The 18,191-nt window shown below is 44.0% G+C and overlaps 1 protein-coding gene across 1 annotated transcript in view; it reads right to left on the bottom strand.

Moving 5' to 3' along the window:
* Positions 1-11,992, bottom strand: part of Tex49 (testis expressed 49) — a 30,347-nt gene extending 18,355 nt beyond the window's left edge. The window contains exon 1 of the mRNA XM_042677565.1: positions 11,914-11,992. Within this exon, the coding sequence (XP_042533499.1) occupies positions 11,914-11,992 (79 nt within the window). The remainder of the gene's footprint in view (positions 1-11,913) is intronic.
* Positions 11,993-18,191: the final 6,199 nt, after the last annotated feature.

Raw genomic sequence — 18,191 nt, forward strand, 5'->3', positions numbered from 1 at the left:
TATTCTTAATTTATAACAGTTCATTTGTTCAGGGTCTTCCAACTCTAGTACCAAAAAAGATAATATTAAAAAATACAGTTAGAGATACAATCATATAGTTCAGAATGGACTCAAACTCACCATTCTGCCATAGCCTCCCAAGTGCTGAGATGTCAATTGTGTAACATCATGCCTAGCATTACAAAGGGTGTTTAAAAAATATGAATTGTAGCTGGGCGCAGGGCCTCACGCCTGTAATCCTAGCTAAGGTCTGAGGATCATGATTCAAAGCCAGCCTGGGCAGCAAAGTCCATGAGACTTTTTTTTTTTTTTGGGTCCGGTCGTGGGGCCTGAACTCTGGGCCTGGGTGCTGTCCCTCAGCTCTTCAGCTCAAGGCTAGCACTCTACCACTTGAGCCACAGCACCACTTCCGGCTTTTTTTTTTTCTGCTTATGTGGTGCTGAGGAATTGAACCCAGGGCCTCAGGCATGCAAGGCAAGCGCTCTACCACTGAGCCACTTTCCCAGCCCGAGACTTTTTTTTTTTGGTCGGTCATGGGGCTTGAAAACTCTGGGCCTGGGCACTGTCCCTCAGTTCTTCAGCTCAAGGCTAGCACTCTACCACTTGAGCCACAGCGCCACTTCTGGCTTTTTTCTTTTTGCTTATGTGGTGCTGAGGAATGGAACCCAGGGCCTCAGGCATGCAAGGCAAGCACTCTACCACTGAGCCCCCTTCCCAGCCCGTGTGAGATGCTTATCTCCAATAAGCCACTAGAAAACCAGAAGTGATGCAGTGGCTCAAGTGGTAGAGTGCAGGTACAGCGCCCAAGACCAGAGTTCAAGCCTCATGATCACCACCACCACCAAAAATATATATATATGAATTGTAATTTTAGTTTTTAATGAAGCATAACATATATGTATATATCTTTTTAATTTGACATACACTGTATTATTAGTACTATTTTGTGCCAGTGATGCGGCTTGAACTCAGGGCCTGGGCACTGTCCCTGAGCTTCTTTTGCGCAAGGCTAGTACTCTATCACTTGAGCCACAACGCCACTTCTGGCTTTTTCTGTTTCTGGTACTGACTGAGGAATCAAACTCAAGGCTTCATGCATGATAGGCAAGTGTTATACCACTAAGCCACATTCCCTGCCCCTACTGAACATTTCTATCATAATTTTAATATAACAGGCCAGTTTTTGTCAGGTATCATTATCTTTAGGTAACATTTTACTGAGAAATTCTAAAGTCTCAAACTGTGCCTGGAAAGGGATCTAACATTTTCTCTTTCCTGCCTACTGACACATTCTGAACTTGATATTTAGGAGTCTTTAACTTGGTCAGGGCAAGGCAGTTAGATTTTTATTAGCAATTAAGATGCCCTAGTTTCTTGATGTATTTTAGAGTATTCGATAAAAACATTAGATACAGCTCAACATTTTTTTTTTTTTTGTCGGTCGTGAGGCTTGAATCTGGGCCTGGGCGCTGTCCCTCAGCTCTTCAGCTCAAGGCGAGCGCTCTACCACTTGAGCCACAGTGCCACTTCCGGTTTTCTGGTGGTTTTATTGGAGATAGGAGTCTCACGGTCTTTCCTGCCCGGGCTGGCTTTGAACGGCGATTCTCAGATCTCAGCCTCCTGAGTAGCTAGGATTACAGGCGTGAGCCACCAGCGCCCGGCTGAGCTCAACATTTTATATACAACAAAAACTCTCCTTAAAAAAAGCTTTTCCTCCTAGCTACTCAGGAGGCTGAAATCTGAGGATCATGGGTTCAAAGCTAGCCCAAGCAGAAAAGTCCATGAGACTCTCATCTCCAATAAACCACCAGAAAACCAGAAGTGGCACTGTGGCTCAAGTGGTAGGGCACTACCACTTGAGCTGAAGAGCTGAGGGACAGTGCCCAGGCTGAGTTCAAGATCCACAACCGAAAAACAACAACCAAAAAAACTTTTCCGGCAACACTTTTACTGTACTTCAGATCTCTTCCTTCTTTCTTTCCTTTCTCTGTCACTCTTTTTGTATGTGTGGGGTACTGAGACTGGAACTCTGGGTGTGGTGTTTCTAAGCAAGTATTCTACCACTTTTGTCACATTTCCAATCCCTTTGCTTGTTTTTCAGATAGGGTCACATGATTTTGCCTGGGGCCAACCTCAGAATGTGATCCAAGGTTATTTAAATTGTTTCAAAGCAACATCCAAGAAATTATTAATTATGAAAAAAGAAAACCGTAATTGGACAGAGGAGAAAACTGGCAAATTACCTTAAGTGGTCAAAGTTAACTCTGGGAATGGGATAAAAGTATCATAAGCCTCCTGATCTGATCTGAGATATTGATGACATAATGTCACTTATGCCTGCCAAAAATGCTTAAACCAGATCTAGTCATGACAAGCATTGGAAAAACCCAAATTAAGGAATATTGTATAAAACATCTTGCTTGTTCTATTACAAAAATGTTAATGCTAGCCGGGCGCCGGTGGCTCATGCCTGTAATCCTAGCTACTCAGGAGGCTGAGATCTGAGGATTGCGGTTCAAAGCCAGCTCGGGCAGGAAAGACCGTGAGACTCCTATCTCTAATAAACTACTAGAAAACCGGAAGTGGCGCTGTAGCTCAAGTGGTAGAGCACTCGCCTTGAGCTGAAGAGCTGAGGGACAGCGCCCAGGCCCAGAGTTCAAGCCCCATGACCGACAAAAAAAAAAAAAATGTTAATGCTATGAAGCAAAGGCAGGGAAACTGTTCCAGATTAAAAAAAATCTAATGTGACAAACTTAGCAGGTACAATACCTGATCATTAATTGGATCCTGGAAGGAATAGGACAATTGACTAAAGTGGAATATGAACTACAGATAATTAGGTAATAAAATTGTATCAGTGTTACCAGTATTGTAAATAATTGTTCTTAGTAAATACAAATAAATATTTAGGAGTAAAGGTATATAATACAAACAAGTTAGCTAATTCTCAATGAGCTAGACAAGAGACAAGGCAAAAGTAGTACATAAAAAAGCGATGAAGGGATGGGTGGAGATGGGAAGGGATGGGGAGGGGAAACAAAAGAGGAAGCAAAATGCTTGATAAGAAATGCACTCATTACCTTGTCCATGTAATTGTAACCCCTCTGTACAGTATTTTCACAATTAAAAATAAATAAATAAATAGGAGGGAAAATTTTAAAAAAGTGATGAAATACCAACCATTGGTTAATTTAGGAAAAGGGTATAGGGAATTTACTTTTATTGCTCTTACAACACTTCTGTAACTTTGAAATCCATCACCATTTTTTTTTCAATTTTTTTTATTGTGATTAACTGGTTATATAATTTCCCAAATTTCACAGTATTGTGGGATAGTGATGCTCAGTTAAAGTCACAAACACATTCTAACTTTCCTGGAGCAAATTGTCTATCATGGTCTATAACATTTATGAGTTCTATGAGCTTTGCGATAGTTATTTCTTCCACATTGGGTGGTATGTACATTTCTTTTGTTTTGCATAGCATCTTTCCCACTTGTTCCCTCCCTCCCATCACTGCCATTAAGTTGCTTAGTTCATTGTGGTCAATGTCCAGTGCAGCTGATGGGTCCCGCTGTTATGTTTTTCCCTGATTCCCTCTAGTTCTGTGTTGTCTTCCTGGTACCATCACCATTTTTTAAAAAATAGATCTCTCAAACTTCTAAAATGACACCATCCTCTTCCTCCCTCTCAGTTCTTCTTCCTCCTCCTCCTCCTCACAATGGCATTAGTCTTCAAGGGCAAAAGATAAAATGACAGATATTTCACTAGAGTTACCTTCAGGAAAATGAGTAGAGAGGCAGTAACCAACCTGACATAGAAGAGTAAGATTTTAACCATAGATTCTACAGTGGAGGACATAGAATTGAGATAATTCATCTGAGAGCCTCTAAACTTAGAATGTAATAGGTGCAGTAGGTACACAAAAATGTAGGAACACAAAATAGGTCTGAGAAAGGAAGGCAGTTACTGAAATTTTGAGTCAGTTGAACAAACTATCCTGACCCAATTAAAAAAAAAAAAAAAGATTTCTCTGGGGGAACAGAATATATAAGGTACTGTCCTTGAAGAGGATTCACTGTGTGGGCAGGCATACGTAACAGGTGCCAGTCCTGGTGCTTGAACGCAGGGCCTGGGCATTGTCCCTGAGCTTTTCTCTTCAGGGCTAGCCCTCTATTTGAGCCACAGCTCTACTTCTGGTATTCTGGTGTTTAATCGGAGAATATGCATCTCGTGGCCTTTCCTGCCTGGGTTGGCTTTGAACTGCGATCCTCAGATCTCAACCTCCTGAGTTGCTAGGATTACAGGCATGAGCCATCAACTAAAAGTGAGATTTTTTAAAATATTTCTTTCTTTAGTCCTACTCCTAGTGTGCTAATAGACAACCATAGCTGGGCACCAGTGGCTTATACCTGTAATTCTAGCTACTCAGGAGGCTGAGATCTGAAGATCACAGTTCAAACCCAGCCCGGGCAAGGAAAGTCTGTGAGATTCTTTTTTTTTTTTATTTTTATTTTTTTTTGGGGTCCGGTCGTGGAGCCTGAACTCTGGGCCTGGGCGCTGTTCCTCAGCTCTTCAGCTCAAGGCTAGCGCTCTACCACTTGAGTCACAGCACCACTTCCGGCTTTTTTCTTTTTGCTTATGTGGTGCTGAGGAATCGAACCCAGGGCCTCCGGCTTGTAAGGCAAGCACTCTACCACTGAGCCACCTTCCCAGCCCAAGTCCGTGAGATTCTTATCTCAAATTCATAACCAGAAAACTATAAGTGGTGCTGTGGTTCAAGACCTGAAGAGACTGAGGGACACAGCCCAGGCCCAGAGTTAAAGCCCCACAACCAACAAAAACAGACAACCATATAACTAATCTTCAGAGAAGCAATTACAGGATGCTTCCCTGGAGACACTGAAGAGTTCCAGAGGAAAGCTTTTCGTTAAACCCACAATGCACAACTCCTCTCAGAGGCATCTAGCCAGTGCTTTTGCTCCTTAAGAATCAGAGTAGAGGGGGGCGGGGGGGGGGGGAGAATAGAAGGGATGGGAAGGGGAAACAAAGGAGGAGACTACAATGCTTGATAAGAAATGTACTCATTATCTTGCCCATGTAATTGTAACCCCTCTGTACAGTATTTTCACAATAAAAAATATGGAAAAAAAAAAGAATCTGAGTAGAGGGGCTGGGAAGGTGACTCAGTGGTAGAGCGCTTGCCTTGCATGCATGAGGCCCTGGGTTCCATTCCTCAGCACCACATAAGCAAAAAGAAAAAAGCCAGAAGTGGCGCTGTGGCTCAAGTGGTAGAGCGCTAGCCTTGAGCTGAATTGCTGAGGGATAGCACCCAGGCCAGAGTTCAGGCCCCAGGACCAGAACCCCCCCCCCCCCAAAAAAAAAAAGAATCGGAGTAGAGCCGGGTGCCGGTGGCTCACACCTGTAATCCTAGCTACTCAGGAGACTGAGATCTGAGGATCTCGGTTCAAAGCCAGCCCAAGCAGGAAAGTCCGTGAGACTCATATCTCCAATAAACCACTAGAAAACCAGAAGTGGCACTGTGGCTCAAGCGGTAGAGCAGCGGCTCGCCTTGAGCTGAAGAGTGCAGGGACAGTGCCCAAACCCAGAGTTCAAGCCTCACAACTGACAAAAAAAAACAAAAAAAAAGAATCCGAGTAGAGGGCTGGGAAGTTGGCTCAGTGGTACAGTGCTTGCCTCACATGCATGAGGCCCTGGGTTCCATTCCTCAGCACCACATAAGCAGAAAAAAGCCAGAAGTGGTGCTGTGGCTCAAGTGGTAGAGTGCTAGCCTTGAGCTGAAGAGCTGAGGGACAGGGCCCAGGCTCAGAGTTCAGCCCCCAGGACCAACAACAAAAGAAGAAGAAGGAGGAGGAGGAGGAGGAGGAGGAGGAGGAGGAGGAGGAAGAGAAGAAGAAAAAGAAGGAGAAGAGGAGGAGGAGGAGGAGGAAGAGGAAGAAGAGGAAGCAGCTGCAGCAGCAGCAGAAGCAGCATAATAGAGCCTGGCAGGGTTGTTCATGCCTGTAATCCTAGCTATTCAAGAGGCTGAGGTCTGAGAATTGTGGTTCAAAGCCAGCCTGGGCAGGAGAGTCTGTTAGGTTCTTATCTCCAATTAAGCACAAGGAACTTGTAAGTGGTGTATGGCCCAAAGTAGTAGAGTTCTAGCCCTGAGTGAAAAAACAATGCCCTAGACCTGTATTCAAGCCCGGCAAAAAGAAAGAGAGAGAGAGAGAGAGAGAGAGAGAGAGAGAGAGAGAGAGAGAGAGAGGGAAGGAAGGAAGGAAGCCCAAAGAGGAAATAATGGTGTTCACCTTTATCCCTGATTTCACCTGCTTCAATATCATTTACTCATGGTCAACCACAATTTGAAAATATTAAATGAGGGGGCCAGGCGCCGGTGGCTCACGCTTGTAATCCTAGCTATTCAGGAGGCTGAGATCTGAGTCGTGGTTCAAAGCCAGCCTGGGCAGGAAAGCCCGTAAGACTCTCATCTTCAATAAACCACCAGAAAACTGGAAGTGGTGCTGTGGCTCAAGTGGTAGAGCGCTCACCTTTAGCTGAAGAGCTGAGGGATAGCGCCCAGGCCTAGAGTTCAAGCCCCATGACCGATCAAAAGAAAAAAAACTGAAAAATTACAGAAAAAATCATAAATTTTCAATATTATATCTTATAATTCTTCCATTTAATTTTTAGCTACAAGTATTAATCTTTACTATGCTTATTTATAAAATAAACTTTATCCTGGATAAAGTTTATATATGCTTAGGGAAAACAAAGCAAAGGGTTGGTATTGTCCAATTTCCGGGTTCCACTAGGATATTAGATTACATCCTCCTTAAAGAAAGGACACTATGTGCTAATTGAGCTGGTTGCTTACATCTGTAATTCTAGCTCCTCAGGAGGCTGAGATGTGTGGAATGCAGTTCGAAGCCAGCAGGAAGGAAATTAATCAGCAATTAATCTCCATTTAATCAGAAAAAACTGAAAGTGAAGCTGTGATTCAAAGGATAGAGTACCAGCCTTGAGCAAAAAAACTCAAGGACAGTGCCCAAGTCTTGATTTCAAGCCCCAGGAAAAAGAAAAAGAATAAGCTTAATTCCCCTTTTTGCCAGTCCTGAGGCTTGAACTCAGGGTCTGGCACTGTCCCTGAGCTTCTTTTGCTCAAGGCTAGCACTCTACCCCCTTGAGCCACAGCAACACTTCTGGCTTTTTCTGTTTATGTGGTACTGAGGAATCAAACCCAGGGCTTCATGCTAGATAAGCACTCTACCACTAACCCACATTCCCAGCCAGAGTATAAGCTTGATTAAGGAATTCTTTTCTGTGTTAGTGGGTTGTCATTGTAACAAAATATCTAGACAGTTGACTTAGAAGAGGTTTATTTTGGCTTTGACTGTTCCAGTCCATGATTGGCTTGGCCCTGTATCCTCAGGTGAGGTAGCACATGATAGCATGAATGAAGCGTAGAGAAAAACCATTCACCTCAAAGCCATGGAGAAAGGAAGAGGCCCAGTTCCATAATTTCTTTCAAGGGCACACCCCTAATGTCCTAAAAGCCTCCTATCAGGTCCACCCTCCCCTGACCTTATAGGTTCTACCACCTTCCAACCCTTTAACAATGGATTTTCTGAGGTTGTTTAGAGTCAAATTATAGCACAAATAGAAAAGATAGAAGTAGGCTGAGGGCACAGCACAAGTGGTAGAATGTTTGCCTAATAATATCCTGAGTTCAAATCGCAGGACTGAACATACCCACCCAAAAAAGAGGAAGAAAAAAAAGGTAAGTATTTGCCTAGAAAAGGTAGATGTGACTGTGGCTTCTGAGACTTGGTCATTAAAAGACCTTTTCTGCTTGTTCTCTTGATCATTTGCTTTGAGGAAACTTAGCTGCTTATATAAATATACTCAAGCAACTTACAGAGTCACTTGTGTGGTGAGAAACTGAGTTGTCTGGTTATCGCCAGAGAGGAACTGAGGCTTTCAGGCATTTTAGAAATGAATCATCCAGCCACACCATCTCTAGCTATTATAGACCCTTCTGATATCCTGTCTGCCAGCCACATGACAGATCCTGTCCAAGAACCTGCTAGCTTAGCTACATCTAGATCTTGACTCTCAGAGAGAGGTAATAAGTATTTCTTGTTTTAAGCCTCTCTATTTTAGGGTAATTTGTTATATAGTAATAGAAAAGCAGCACAGAAAAGTGGAAGATAGGGCTGGGAAGGTGGCTCAGTGGTAGAGCGCTTGCCTTGCATGCCTGAGGCCCTGGGTTCGATTCCTCAGCACCACATAAGCAAACAGAAAAAAGCCAGAAGTGGCGCTGTGGCTCAAGTGGTAGAGTGCTAGCCTTGAGCTGAAGAGCTAAGGGACAGCGCCCAAGCCCAGAGTTCAGGCCCCATGACCGGACCCAAAAAAAAAAAAAAAAAAGAAAAGTGGAAGATAAAATTGAGGAAGTAAACCAGGCGCCTGTGGCTCATGCCTGTAATCCTAGCTACTCATGAGGCTGAGATCTGAGGATCACCGTTCAAAGCCAGCCGGGGCAGGAAAGGTTGTGAATGGCGCTGAATTCAGGGGTTCATGCTTTCTCAGTAAGCAATGCTTGTAGGCCAATTCAGGAAGTTTTACATTTGACAAATAGCGAAGTAGGAAAAATGGAGATAACCATAATTTTTAAGGCAGAATTCTCAGAAATGAAGAACATCAATTTCCAGGATGAAAGAGGATGTCTATCACAATGATGGTGAAAAGACTTATATAGAGTTACATATCATTATGAAATTTCAGGATTTTTTTTTTAATTTAATTTTATTTGTGAACATACTGTACAGAGGAGTTACAGTTACATGGGCAGGATAATGCGTACATTTCTTACCAAGCATTGCAGCCTCCTCCTTTGTTTACCCTTCACATCCCTTCCCAGCCTCCCCCCTCCCCCCCTAATCCCCAATCCTTCTCCTTCCTCCCCCCCCCCCCCCCCGAAATTCCAGGATGTTAAGGAACAAAAAGAAAATTTAAGGGCTAGGAAGGTGGCTCAGTGGTAGAGTGCTTGCCTTGCATGTATGAGGCCCTGAGTTCTATTCCTAAGCACCACATAAGCAGAAAAAGCCGAAGTGGCCCTGTGGCTCAGGTGGTAGAGCGCTAGTCTTGAGCTGAAGAGCTGATGAGCTGAGGCATAGCACCCAAGCCCAGAGTTCAGGCTCCAGGACTGGAAAGAAAGAAAGAAAGGAAGAAAAAAGAAAGAAAGAAAGAAAGAAAGAAAGAAAGAAAGAAAGAAAGAAAGAAAGAAAGAAAGAAAGAAAGAAAGAAAGAAAGAAAGAAAGAAAGAAAAGGAAGGAAGGAAGGAAGAAAGAAAAAAAGAAAGAAAGGAAAGAAAGAAAGAAGAAAGGAAGAAAGAAAGAAAGAAAAAAGAAAGAAAGGAAAGAAAGAAGGAAAGAAAGAAAAGAAAAGAAAATTTAAGCTGGGTGCTGGTGGCTCATGCCTGTATTCCTTTCTACTCAGGAGGCTGAGATCTGGTGGACTGAACCTGGAAGCCAGCCCAGGCACAAAAGTCTGCGAGACTCTAATCTCCAAAAACTACCAGAAATGCTGAAAGTGGAGATGTGGCTCAAGTGGTAGAGTGTTAGCCTTGAAGCATAAAGCCACCAGAACCTTACTATTGGCCTGGAGAATGAAAATTTATGAGTTTCCCAAAGGAAGTATTCCTTTAAAACAGGGTATAGAGAAACACTATTATTTGGAAATAAGAATAGCCCTAGGGACTGGGAATATGGCTTTGTGATAGAATACTTGACTAGCATGCATGAAGCCCTGGGTTTGATTTCTTAGTACTACGTACACAGAAAAGCCCAGAAGTAGCTCTGTGGCTCAAGTGGTAGAGCACTAGTCTTAACCACAAAGAGGCTCAGGAGGGGCTGGGAAGGTGGCTCAGTGGTAGAGTGCTTGCCTTGCATGCCTGAGGCCCTGGATTCGATTCCTCAGCACCACATAAGCAAAAAGAAAAAAGCCGGAAGTGGCGCTGTGGCTCAAGTGGTAGAGCACTAGCCTTGAGCTGAAGAGCTGAGGGACAGTGCCCAGGTCCAGAGTTCAGGCCCCATGACCAGACCCCCCCCCCCCCCCCCGCAAAAAAAAAAAAAAAAAAAAAAAGAGGCTCAGGAACAGTGCTCAGGCCCTGAGTTCAAGCCCAGGACTGGCAAAAAAAAAAATAGTGCTATTTGAGACCTAGCTGAAGTGGGATAACAGGAGTCGCGAGAGTTAATATAGGGCTATTAAAGGGTTTCTAGTGTCCATTGGGGATGCTTTGTATAAATATTACCTGGAAGCTGGATAGTAAAACAGAACCATGGTGGAATTACAGAGGATAGCCCACAGAGGGCTATATGAGAGTGTCCTACCTAATTCTTTACTTTATGCTTTTATGCTTTCCTGGTCATCTCTTTCCTACATCAATATAGTTTCCACCTTCAATTTCCTTCATGTATTCTACTTGAAGACCTTCTTTCTTATTTGATAGCTATTCAAAACTTTTTATTCACTTATCCACCCCACAAATATTTATTAAACTTCAACTATGTATGAGGCATGGATAGGCATTGTGAATATAATACTGATCAAATATTTCCTTACCACATAGTAAAAGTTCTTCAATAATTCCTTGTAAAGCTAAAATTCTTGGCAGGGTAAACAGCATCTTCAATTTATCTGGCTCCTGCTAGATTTCAAGGTGTGCTACTTTACCTTGCATCTGTATTCCTTTTTTGTTTACCTGATGGACTTTAATCATCCTTTACCAGTGAGTTAAAGAAAGCATTTCTTGGCTGGGCACCAGTGGCTCATGCCTATAATCCTAGCTACTCAGGAGGCTGAGATCTGAGGATCACAGTTCAAAGCCAGCCCAGGCAGGAAAGGCCATTTTATCACCAATAAAACCACTAGAAAACTGGAAGTGGCGCTGTGGCTCAAGTGGTAGAGTATGTGCCTTGAGCTGAAGAGTGCAGAGACAGTGCCCAAGCCCAGAGTTCAAGCCCCAAAACCGAAAAACAAAACAAAACAAAACAAAAAACCCCCTCAAAAACAGTTTTTGTATGAAGTCTTTTCTGAAGGAGTTCTCATTCAGCTTCAAACTTAGTACTATTGCCTGGCACCAGTGGCTCATGCCTAAAATACTAGCTACGTAAGTGGCTTACAAGGTAGAGTGCTAGCCTCAAGCAAAAAGAAGCTCAGGGACAGGGAAGGTCCTGAGTTTAAGGCCCAGGACTGGCACAAAACAAACTCAATACTATCTACTTATTCCTTTGTGGTTACATAGCAATCCATATTTAATTTTTTTTTTGGGGGGTCTGGTCGTGGGGCCTGAACTCTGGGCCTGGGCACTTCCCTCAGCTCTTCAGCTCACGGCTAGCGCTCTACCACTTGAGCCACAGCGCCACTTCCGGCTTTTTTCTTTTTGCTTATGTGGTGCTGAGGAATCGAACCCAGGGCCTCAGGCATGCAGGGCAAGTGCTCTACCACTGAGCCACCTTCCCAGCCCATAAACTATGTTTTTTTTTTGCAAATTTATCTTCCTCATTAGATAACTGTTTTATAGTAGAGGCCTTATTGTATCATGATTCAAACTTTGAAACCCCAGTCACTAACATAAGATTGGCACACAATTGGTGTTTAATAAATGTTGGCTAATTGAGCAAATGAATTGATTTCATTTATTTGGTCTGGAAAATTATCTTAATAAGGATATTAAATGACCGGAGAGTAAAGCTGAATAAATCTTGTCTCTGCTGCTTATTTTTAATAAGGGAATTGTTGATCTTGGATGATAAATCTCTAACCCACAATAGGAAAGGAAATAGCTAGGAAGCTATGAACTGGCTAGGAAAAGACATGGCTCTTTCAACCATTTACTCTATAGTCCCCTTACTTGTTTCTTCAGTTGCATCCTTTTTCTTGCTTCGAAAGGAATTTTGATATCCCAAAAGGTACACTTTGAAGCAGGACATCTCAGTCTTCCTTGCCCTCTCCTGGAATGTCCACAATGGAGCACTGGATTCTGGTAACCATGGCAACAACCTGAAGAATTACCATGATCCTTTCTTTGTCTAATGAGGTACAGGATTTATGAGTTCACAGGCTGAATAATTTCAAGAAAAGTGACAAATCAAGGGTCAATAACTTTTTTGTGATCCAGTTTCCTACTGTTTCAGAAAGCAGTGAGTAGAAAGAGCACTAACCTGGATTCCACTCCAAGTTTTGCCTTTTTCTAGATTAAGACTTTGTTTTGATTGTTAACGTAGCTTAGCGGTAGAGTGCTTGCCTAGCATTCATGAAGCCCTGGATTGGAGTCCTCAGTACCACATAAACAGAAAAAGTCAGAAGTGGTGCTGTGGCTCAAGGGGTAGAGTGCTAACCTTGAGCAAAAGAAGCTCAGGGAGGGACAGTTCCCAAGCCCTGAGTTCAAGCCCCAGGACTGGCCAAAAAAAAAAAAAAAAAAGAAGAAAAAAACTTTGTATTTACTTTATTAAACTTTATTTCCTGTTCTGGAGCTTTAACTTGGGGACTTGTGCTCTCTTTTGGCTAGTGCTTTACCACTTGAGCCATGCCTCGAAGCCTGGATTTTTGCTGGATATTTGGAGTCTCTCAGACTCTTCTGCCCAGGCTGGTTGGTTTCAAACTGCCATTCTCTGGTCTCAGCTTTCTGATTAGCTTGGTTTAAAGGTGTGAGCCACAGGTACCTGACTTTATTTAGTTTATATATATATATATTTTTTTTTTTTGGTCGGTCGTGGGGCTTGAACTCTGGGCTTGGTCACCGTCTCTCAGCTCTTCAGCTCAAAGCAAGCGCTCTACCACTTGAGCTACAGCGCCACTTCCGATTTTCTGGTGGTTTTATTGGAGATAGGAGTCTCACGGTCCCTCCTGCCCGGGCTGGCTTTGAACCACGATCCTCAGATCTCAGCCTCCTGAGTAGCTAGGATTACAGGTGTGAGCCACCAGCGCCCGGCTTTAGTTTATATTTTATGCTTTATTTTTATGCTGGTATTAGGTATTGAACTCAGGGTCTTCTGCTCTTGCTTAAGGTTGGTGGTCTACTGCTTCAACCACAGTTCCACTTCTGACTTTTTGCTGGTTAATTGGAGATGAGTCTCATAAACTTTTCTGCCAGGTTTAGCTTTAAACTGGGTTCCTCTGATCTTACTCTTCTAATTCTGCCTTTTTAATTTAAAATAATGATAAAGATGCTACCTATTTAACAGTTATGAGTCTTAAATATTACATGCAAATCTCTTTAGTACAATATCCAGTATCTAATGGAATTTTAATAGCATTTAAATACAAATATACTTCTGATGAACCTTTGTTCTATTTTATTTATTTATTTTTGCCAGTCCTGGGGCTTGGACTCAGGGCCTGGGCACTGTCCCTGAGCTGCTTTTTGCTCAAGACTAGCACTCTACCATTTGAGCCACAGTGACAGTTCCTGCTTTTTTCCTGTGTATGTGGTATTGAGGAATTGAACTGAGGGCTTCATGAATGGCTAGGCAAGCACTCTACCACTAAACCACATTCTCAGACCCTACTTGCTGACTTTCAAGACTTTGCTATATTAAAAGCCAGGCTGGGTGCTGGTGGCTCACAACTGTAATCCCAAATACTGAGGTGGCTGAGATCTGAGGATCCTGGTTTGAGCCCAGCTCAGGCAGGAAGGTTTGAGACTCTCCAATTAACTACCAAAAAAAAAAAAAAGCTGGAAGTGGAGCTGTGGCTTAGGCAGTAGAGCTCTAGCCTTGAGCACAAAAGCTCAGAGATGCTGAGCACCAGTGGCTCACGCCTGTAATCCTAGCTACTCAGGAGGCTGAGATCTGAGGATCACAGTTCAAAGCCAGCCTGGGCAGGAAAGTCTGTGACTCTTATCTCTAATAAAACCACTAGAAAACCAGAAGTGGCGCTGTGGCTCAAACAGTAGAGTGCTTGCCTTGAGCTGAAGAGCACAGGGACAGCGCCCAAGCCCAGAGTTCAAGCCCCAAGACCAAAATCAATCAATCAATCAATTAAATAAGTAAAGGTAGGCTGGGAATGTGTATTAGTGATAGAGTGCTTCTAGCATTCATGAAACCCTGAGTTTGATTCTTCAGTACCACAGAAACAGAAAAAGCTGGAAGCAGCACTGTGGCTCAAGTAGTAGAGTGCTAACATTCAGCAAAAGCAGCTCAGGGACAGTGCCCAAGCTCTGAGTTCAAGCCTGAGGACTGTCCAAAAAACAAAACAAAGTAAGTAAAGGTACTGTTCAGTGCTATGGCTCATGCCTATACTCCTAACTATAGGAGTAGCTCAGTAGGAGGCTGAGATCTAAGGATCTTGGTTGCTTGGTTGGAAGTCAGCCCAGGCAGGAAAGTCCATGAGATTCTTTTTTTTTTGCTGGTCATGGGGCTGGGTCAGGGCGCTGTCCCTCAGCTCTTCAGCTCAAGGCTAGTGCTCTACCACTGGAGCCACAGTGCCACTTCTGGCTTTTTCTGTTTATGTGGTGCTGAGGAATCGAACCCAGGGCCTCATGCTTGCAAGGCATGCACTCTACCGCTGAGCTACCTTCCCAGCCCCTCCATGAGATTCTTATCTTCAATTAACCACCAAAAAGATATACTAACTTTGAACAAAAAAAAGCTGCCCAGTAGCTGGGCGCCGGTGGCTCACACCTAGCTACTCAGGAGGCTGAGATTTGAGAATCGCGGTTCAAAGGCAGCCCGGGCAGGAAAGTCTGTGAGACTCTTATCTCCAATAAACCACTTGAAAACTGGAAGTGGCGCTGTGGCTCAAGTGGTAGAGTGCTTGCCTTGAGCTAAAGAGCGCAGGGACAGCGCCCAAGCCCAGAGTTCAAGCCCCACAACCGACAAAAAAAAAGAAAAAAAAGGGGGCTGGGAAGGTGGCTCAGTGGTAGAGCGCTTGCCTTGCATGCCTGAGGCCCTGGGTTCGATTCCTCAGCACCACATAAGCAAAAAGAAAAAAGCCAGAAGTGGTGCTGTGGCTCAAGTGGTAGAGCGCTAGCCTTGAGCTGAAGAGCTGAGGGATAGCGCCCAGGCCGAGTTCAGGCCCCATGACTGGACGCCCCCCCCCCCCCCAAAAAAAAAAGGAAAAAAAGAAAAAGCTGCCCAGGCCCTGAGTTTAAGCTTCAGGACATACACAAAAAAGCTAGCAAATATTAAAATTTGATACCTTCCTAATTATTTTACTATTACCTACAGTTATGAGTTTATTTTTAAAATTTTCTTTTTTTCTCTTTGTTTTTCAGTTTGGGAAGTTCTGTAGAACTATTTTCTTTTTTTTTCTTATCTGTTATACTTTTTTCCTTTCCGTGTGTGTGTGTGTATATGTGTGTGTGTGTGTGTGTGTGTGTGTGTGCGCGTGTGTGTGATGTGATCTAGGGCTTGAACTCAGGGCCAGAGTGCTGTACCTCAGTTTTTTTTGCTCAAGGCTAGCCCTCTGCCACTTGAATCACTGCTCCACTTCTGGTTTTTTGTTGGTGAATTGGACATGAATCTCATGGACTTTCCTGCCCAGGCTAGCTTCCAACTAGGATCCTCAGATCTCAAGTCTCCTGAGTAGCTAGGATTACAAGTGTGAGCCACTGGTGCCCAGCTCTGTGTGTGTGTGTGTGTGTGTGTGTGTGTATTTTTTAAAAATTTGTACTTGGGTTTTAAACTCTGCCTGGGGCATGTAGGCCTTCAACACTTGAGCCACGACCCCAGCTCTGCTACAGTGTTTTTTTTTAATTTCTAGCCTTTCTTCCTTTTGATTCTTTGTTCTCATCTCTGGCTACCTTACATTACCTCCGTGTTCTTGCATGTCCTCTACTTTTCTATTAGTCTTTAGATATTAAGAGGTTTATTTTAAATTCTTAGTGTGTGGGGGGAAGGTAGGAGAAAAATGAGGGAAGGGGTAACAAGTTTGACATGGAATTTACTTATTACCTTACTTACATTGACAATAAAAAGAGAGATAGAGACAGAGATATCCAGATGCCAGTAGCTCATGACTGTACGCCTAGCTACTCAGGAGGCTGAGATCTAAGGATCATGGTTCAAAGCCAGGCTGGACAGGAAAGTCTGTGAGACTCTTACCTCCAATAAACCACTAGAAAACCAGAAGTGGTGCTGTGGCTCAAGTGGTAGAGCGCTACCCTTGAGCTGAAGAGCTCAAGACAGTGCCCAGGCCCAGAGTTCAAGCCCCACAACAGAGAGAGAGAGAGAGAGAGAGAGACAGAGACAGAGACACAGACACAGAGAGAGACAGGGAGAGACAGAGACAGGGAGAGAGAGTGAGTGAGAGAGGGGGAGAGAGGAACTTCTTAGTCCAGTAATTTAAAAGTTTCTGTTGTATATGAATCTGGTTCTAGTACTTATATTTTTTCATTTATATTTTTTGTCAGTCCTGGGGCTTGAACTCAGGGTCTGGGTGCTGTCCCTGAGCTTTTTTTGCTCAAGGCCAGCACTCTACCACTTGAGCCACAGTGCCACTTCTGGCTTTTTCTGTGTATGTGGTACTGACGAATTGAACCCAGGGCTTCATGCATGCGAGGCAAGCACTCTACCACTAAGCCACATTGCCAGCCCTGATTTTTTCTTTTTCCTTGTCAGTCATGGGGCTTGAACTCTACCATTTTGAGTCACAGTTCCACTTCTGGCTTTTGATTGGTTAATTGGACATAAGTGTCCCATGGACTTTCCTGTCCAGGCTGGTTTCCAATACTATGATCCTCAAATCTCAGCCTCCTGAGTAGCTAGGATTACAAGTTTGAGCCACTGGCACCTGGCTTTCTATTTTTTCTTTTATTATGCCATATACACACATATGTGTATGTATATATACACATCCATTTGTTGTGTGGGGGGAGAAAGGGAGGAACTCATCTCCACTTAAGTAGCAAAAAGTCGAAGTGGAGCTGGGCCAGTCTTGATAGAAAAAGCTAAGGGTATGTGGCCCGGCATTGCACAAGAGAGAACAAACACAATTCCGTGACAATAAGATCCACAAAATTTAAGTCCCCAGTTCCAGGAATATTTTCATTGCCTTTCATTAAATTTTCATTTCCTCACTTTTACAATGTAAACGTTGGTACTATCATTTATATTTTATATAAGAGGTACAGAAGTTAATGTATTTCCACGCTCAGCCAGCTATTAGACGTTGGCAATGGGATACTTGACAGAGGTCATGAACTTTCAAAATTTCCATGTGAGGGATGATGGTGGAATTTTCCACACGGAAGGGGGGCAGTTTTAATTCACTCACTAGTAAACAAGGATTAGAATAACATTTTCTTGCCTGAGTTGTGCCGATTAAACGAGACAACATATTTGAGTAGTGGCTGCGGCTCACCTCTTAAGAGAGGATTGAGTTAGTAAACTCTGTGAATTCCATCTTATTCCCTTACATTGCTACCAGCAATTGAGAAACCTTGTAATTGCCTTGCGTTTGGATTTAGAGCAGGGACTCTGTGTCTGATTACTTTCCTGCTGTCTCCCTTGGTGTCAGTCCTGGGACTTGAACTCGGGGCCAGGGTGCTGTCCTTGAGCTCCTTTTGCTGCTCTACCTCTTGAGCCACAGCTCCACTTCCGAGTTTTTGGTGATTAGAGCCAAGAGTCTCAGGTCTCAGGGATAGTCCTGCCCGGGCTGACCTTGAACCAGGGTCCTTGGATCTCACTTCCAAGTAGCTAGGATTACAGGCGTGCGCCGCGGGCCCCGCCTTTTTCTGAGTTTTCTGACAGGCTCACCTATTTTCTCCTTCAGGCTCTCCACCACCAGCTACGGAAGAACCCAGCCCTCCGAGAGACCACAGCGCGGCGCGAGGGCGTGCACCCGCGCAGACGCAACACCGCCCTCTCTGCGCAGCTCAGCCCAGTTTTCGCGCGAAGAGACGTGGTTTTATTACACACACACACACACACACACACACACACACACACACAGACACACACACACACAGACACACACACACACACACACACACACAAACCAACCTTCTAATGACACCCTATTGCTCCAGGATCACGTGGCTCGCGCCTGCGCCCTAGGCTCAAGGTAGTTCCTGGTCGCCGAGTGGCTCAATTCGTTCCTTGGCAAGGTGTCGCGAGATCTATCCCGGAAGTAGGCTCCCTGACTTTCGCTTCCTCGGCGGAAGCGGGTCACCACTTGGCGGCGGATTCT

Source organism: Dipodomys spectabilis, unplaced genomic scaffold, assembly GCF_019054845.1.
Source record: "Dipodomys spectabilis isolate Male_0828 unplaced genomic scaffold, ASM1905484v1 ptg000039l, whole genome shotgun sequence".
NCBI lineage: Eukaryota > Metazoa > Chordata > Mammalia > Rodentia > Heteromyidae > Dipodomys > Dipodomys spectabilis.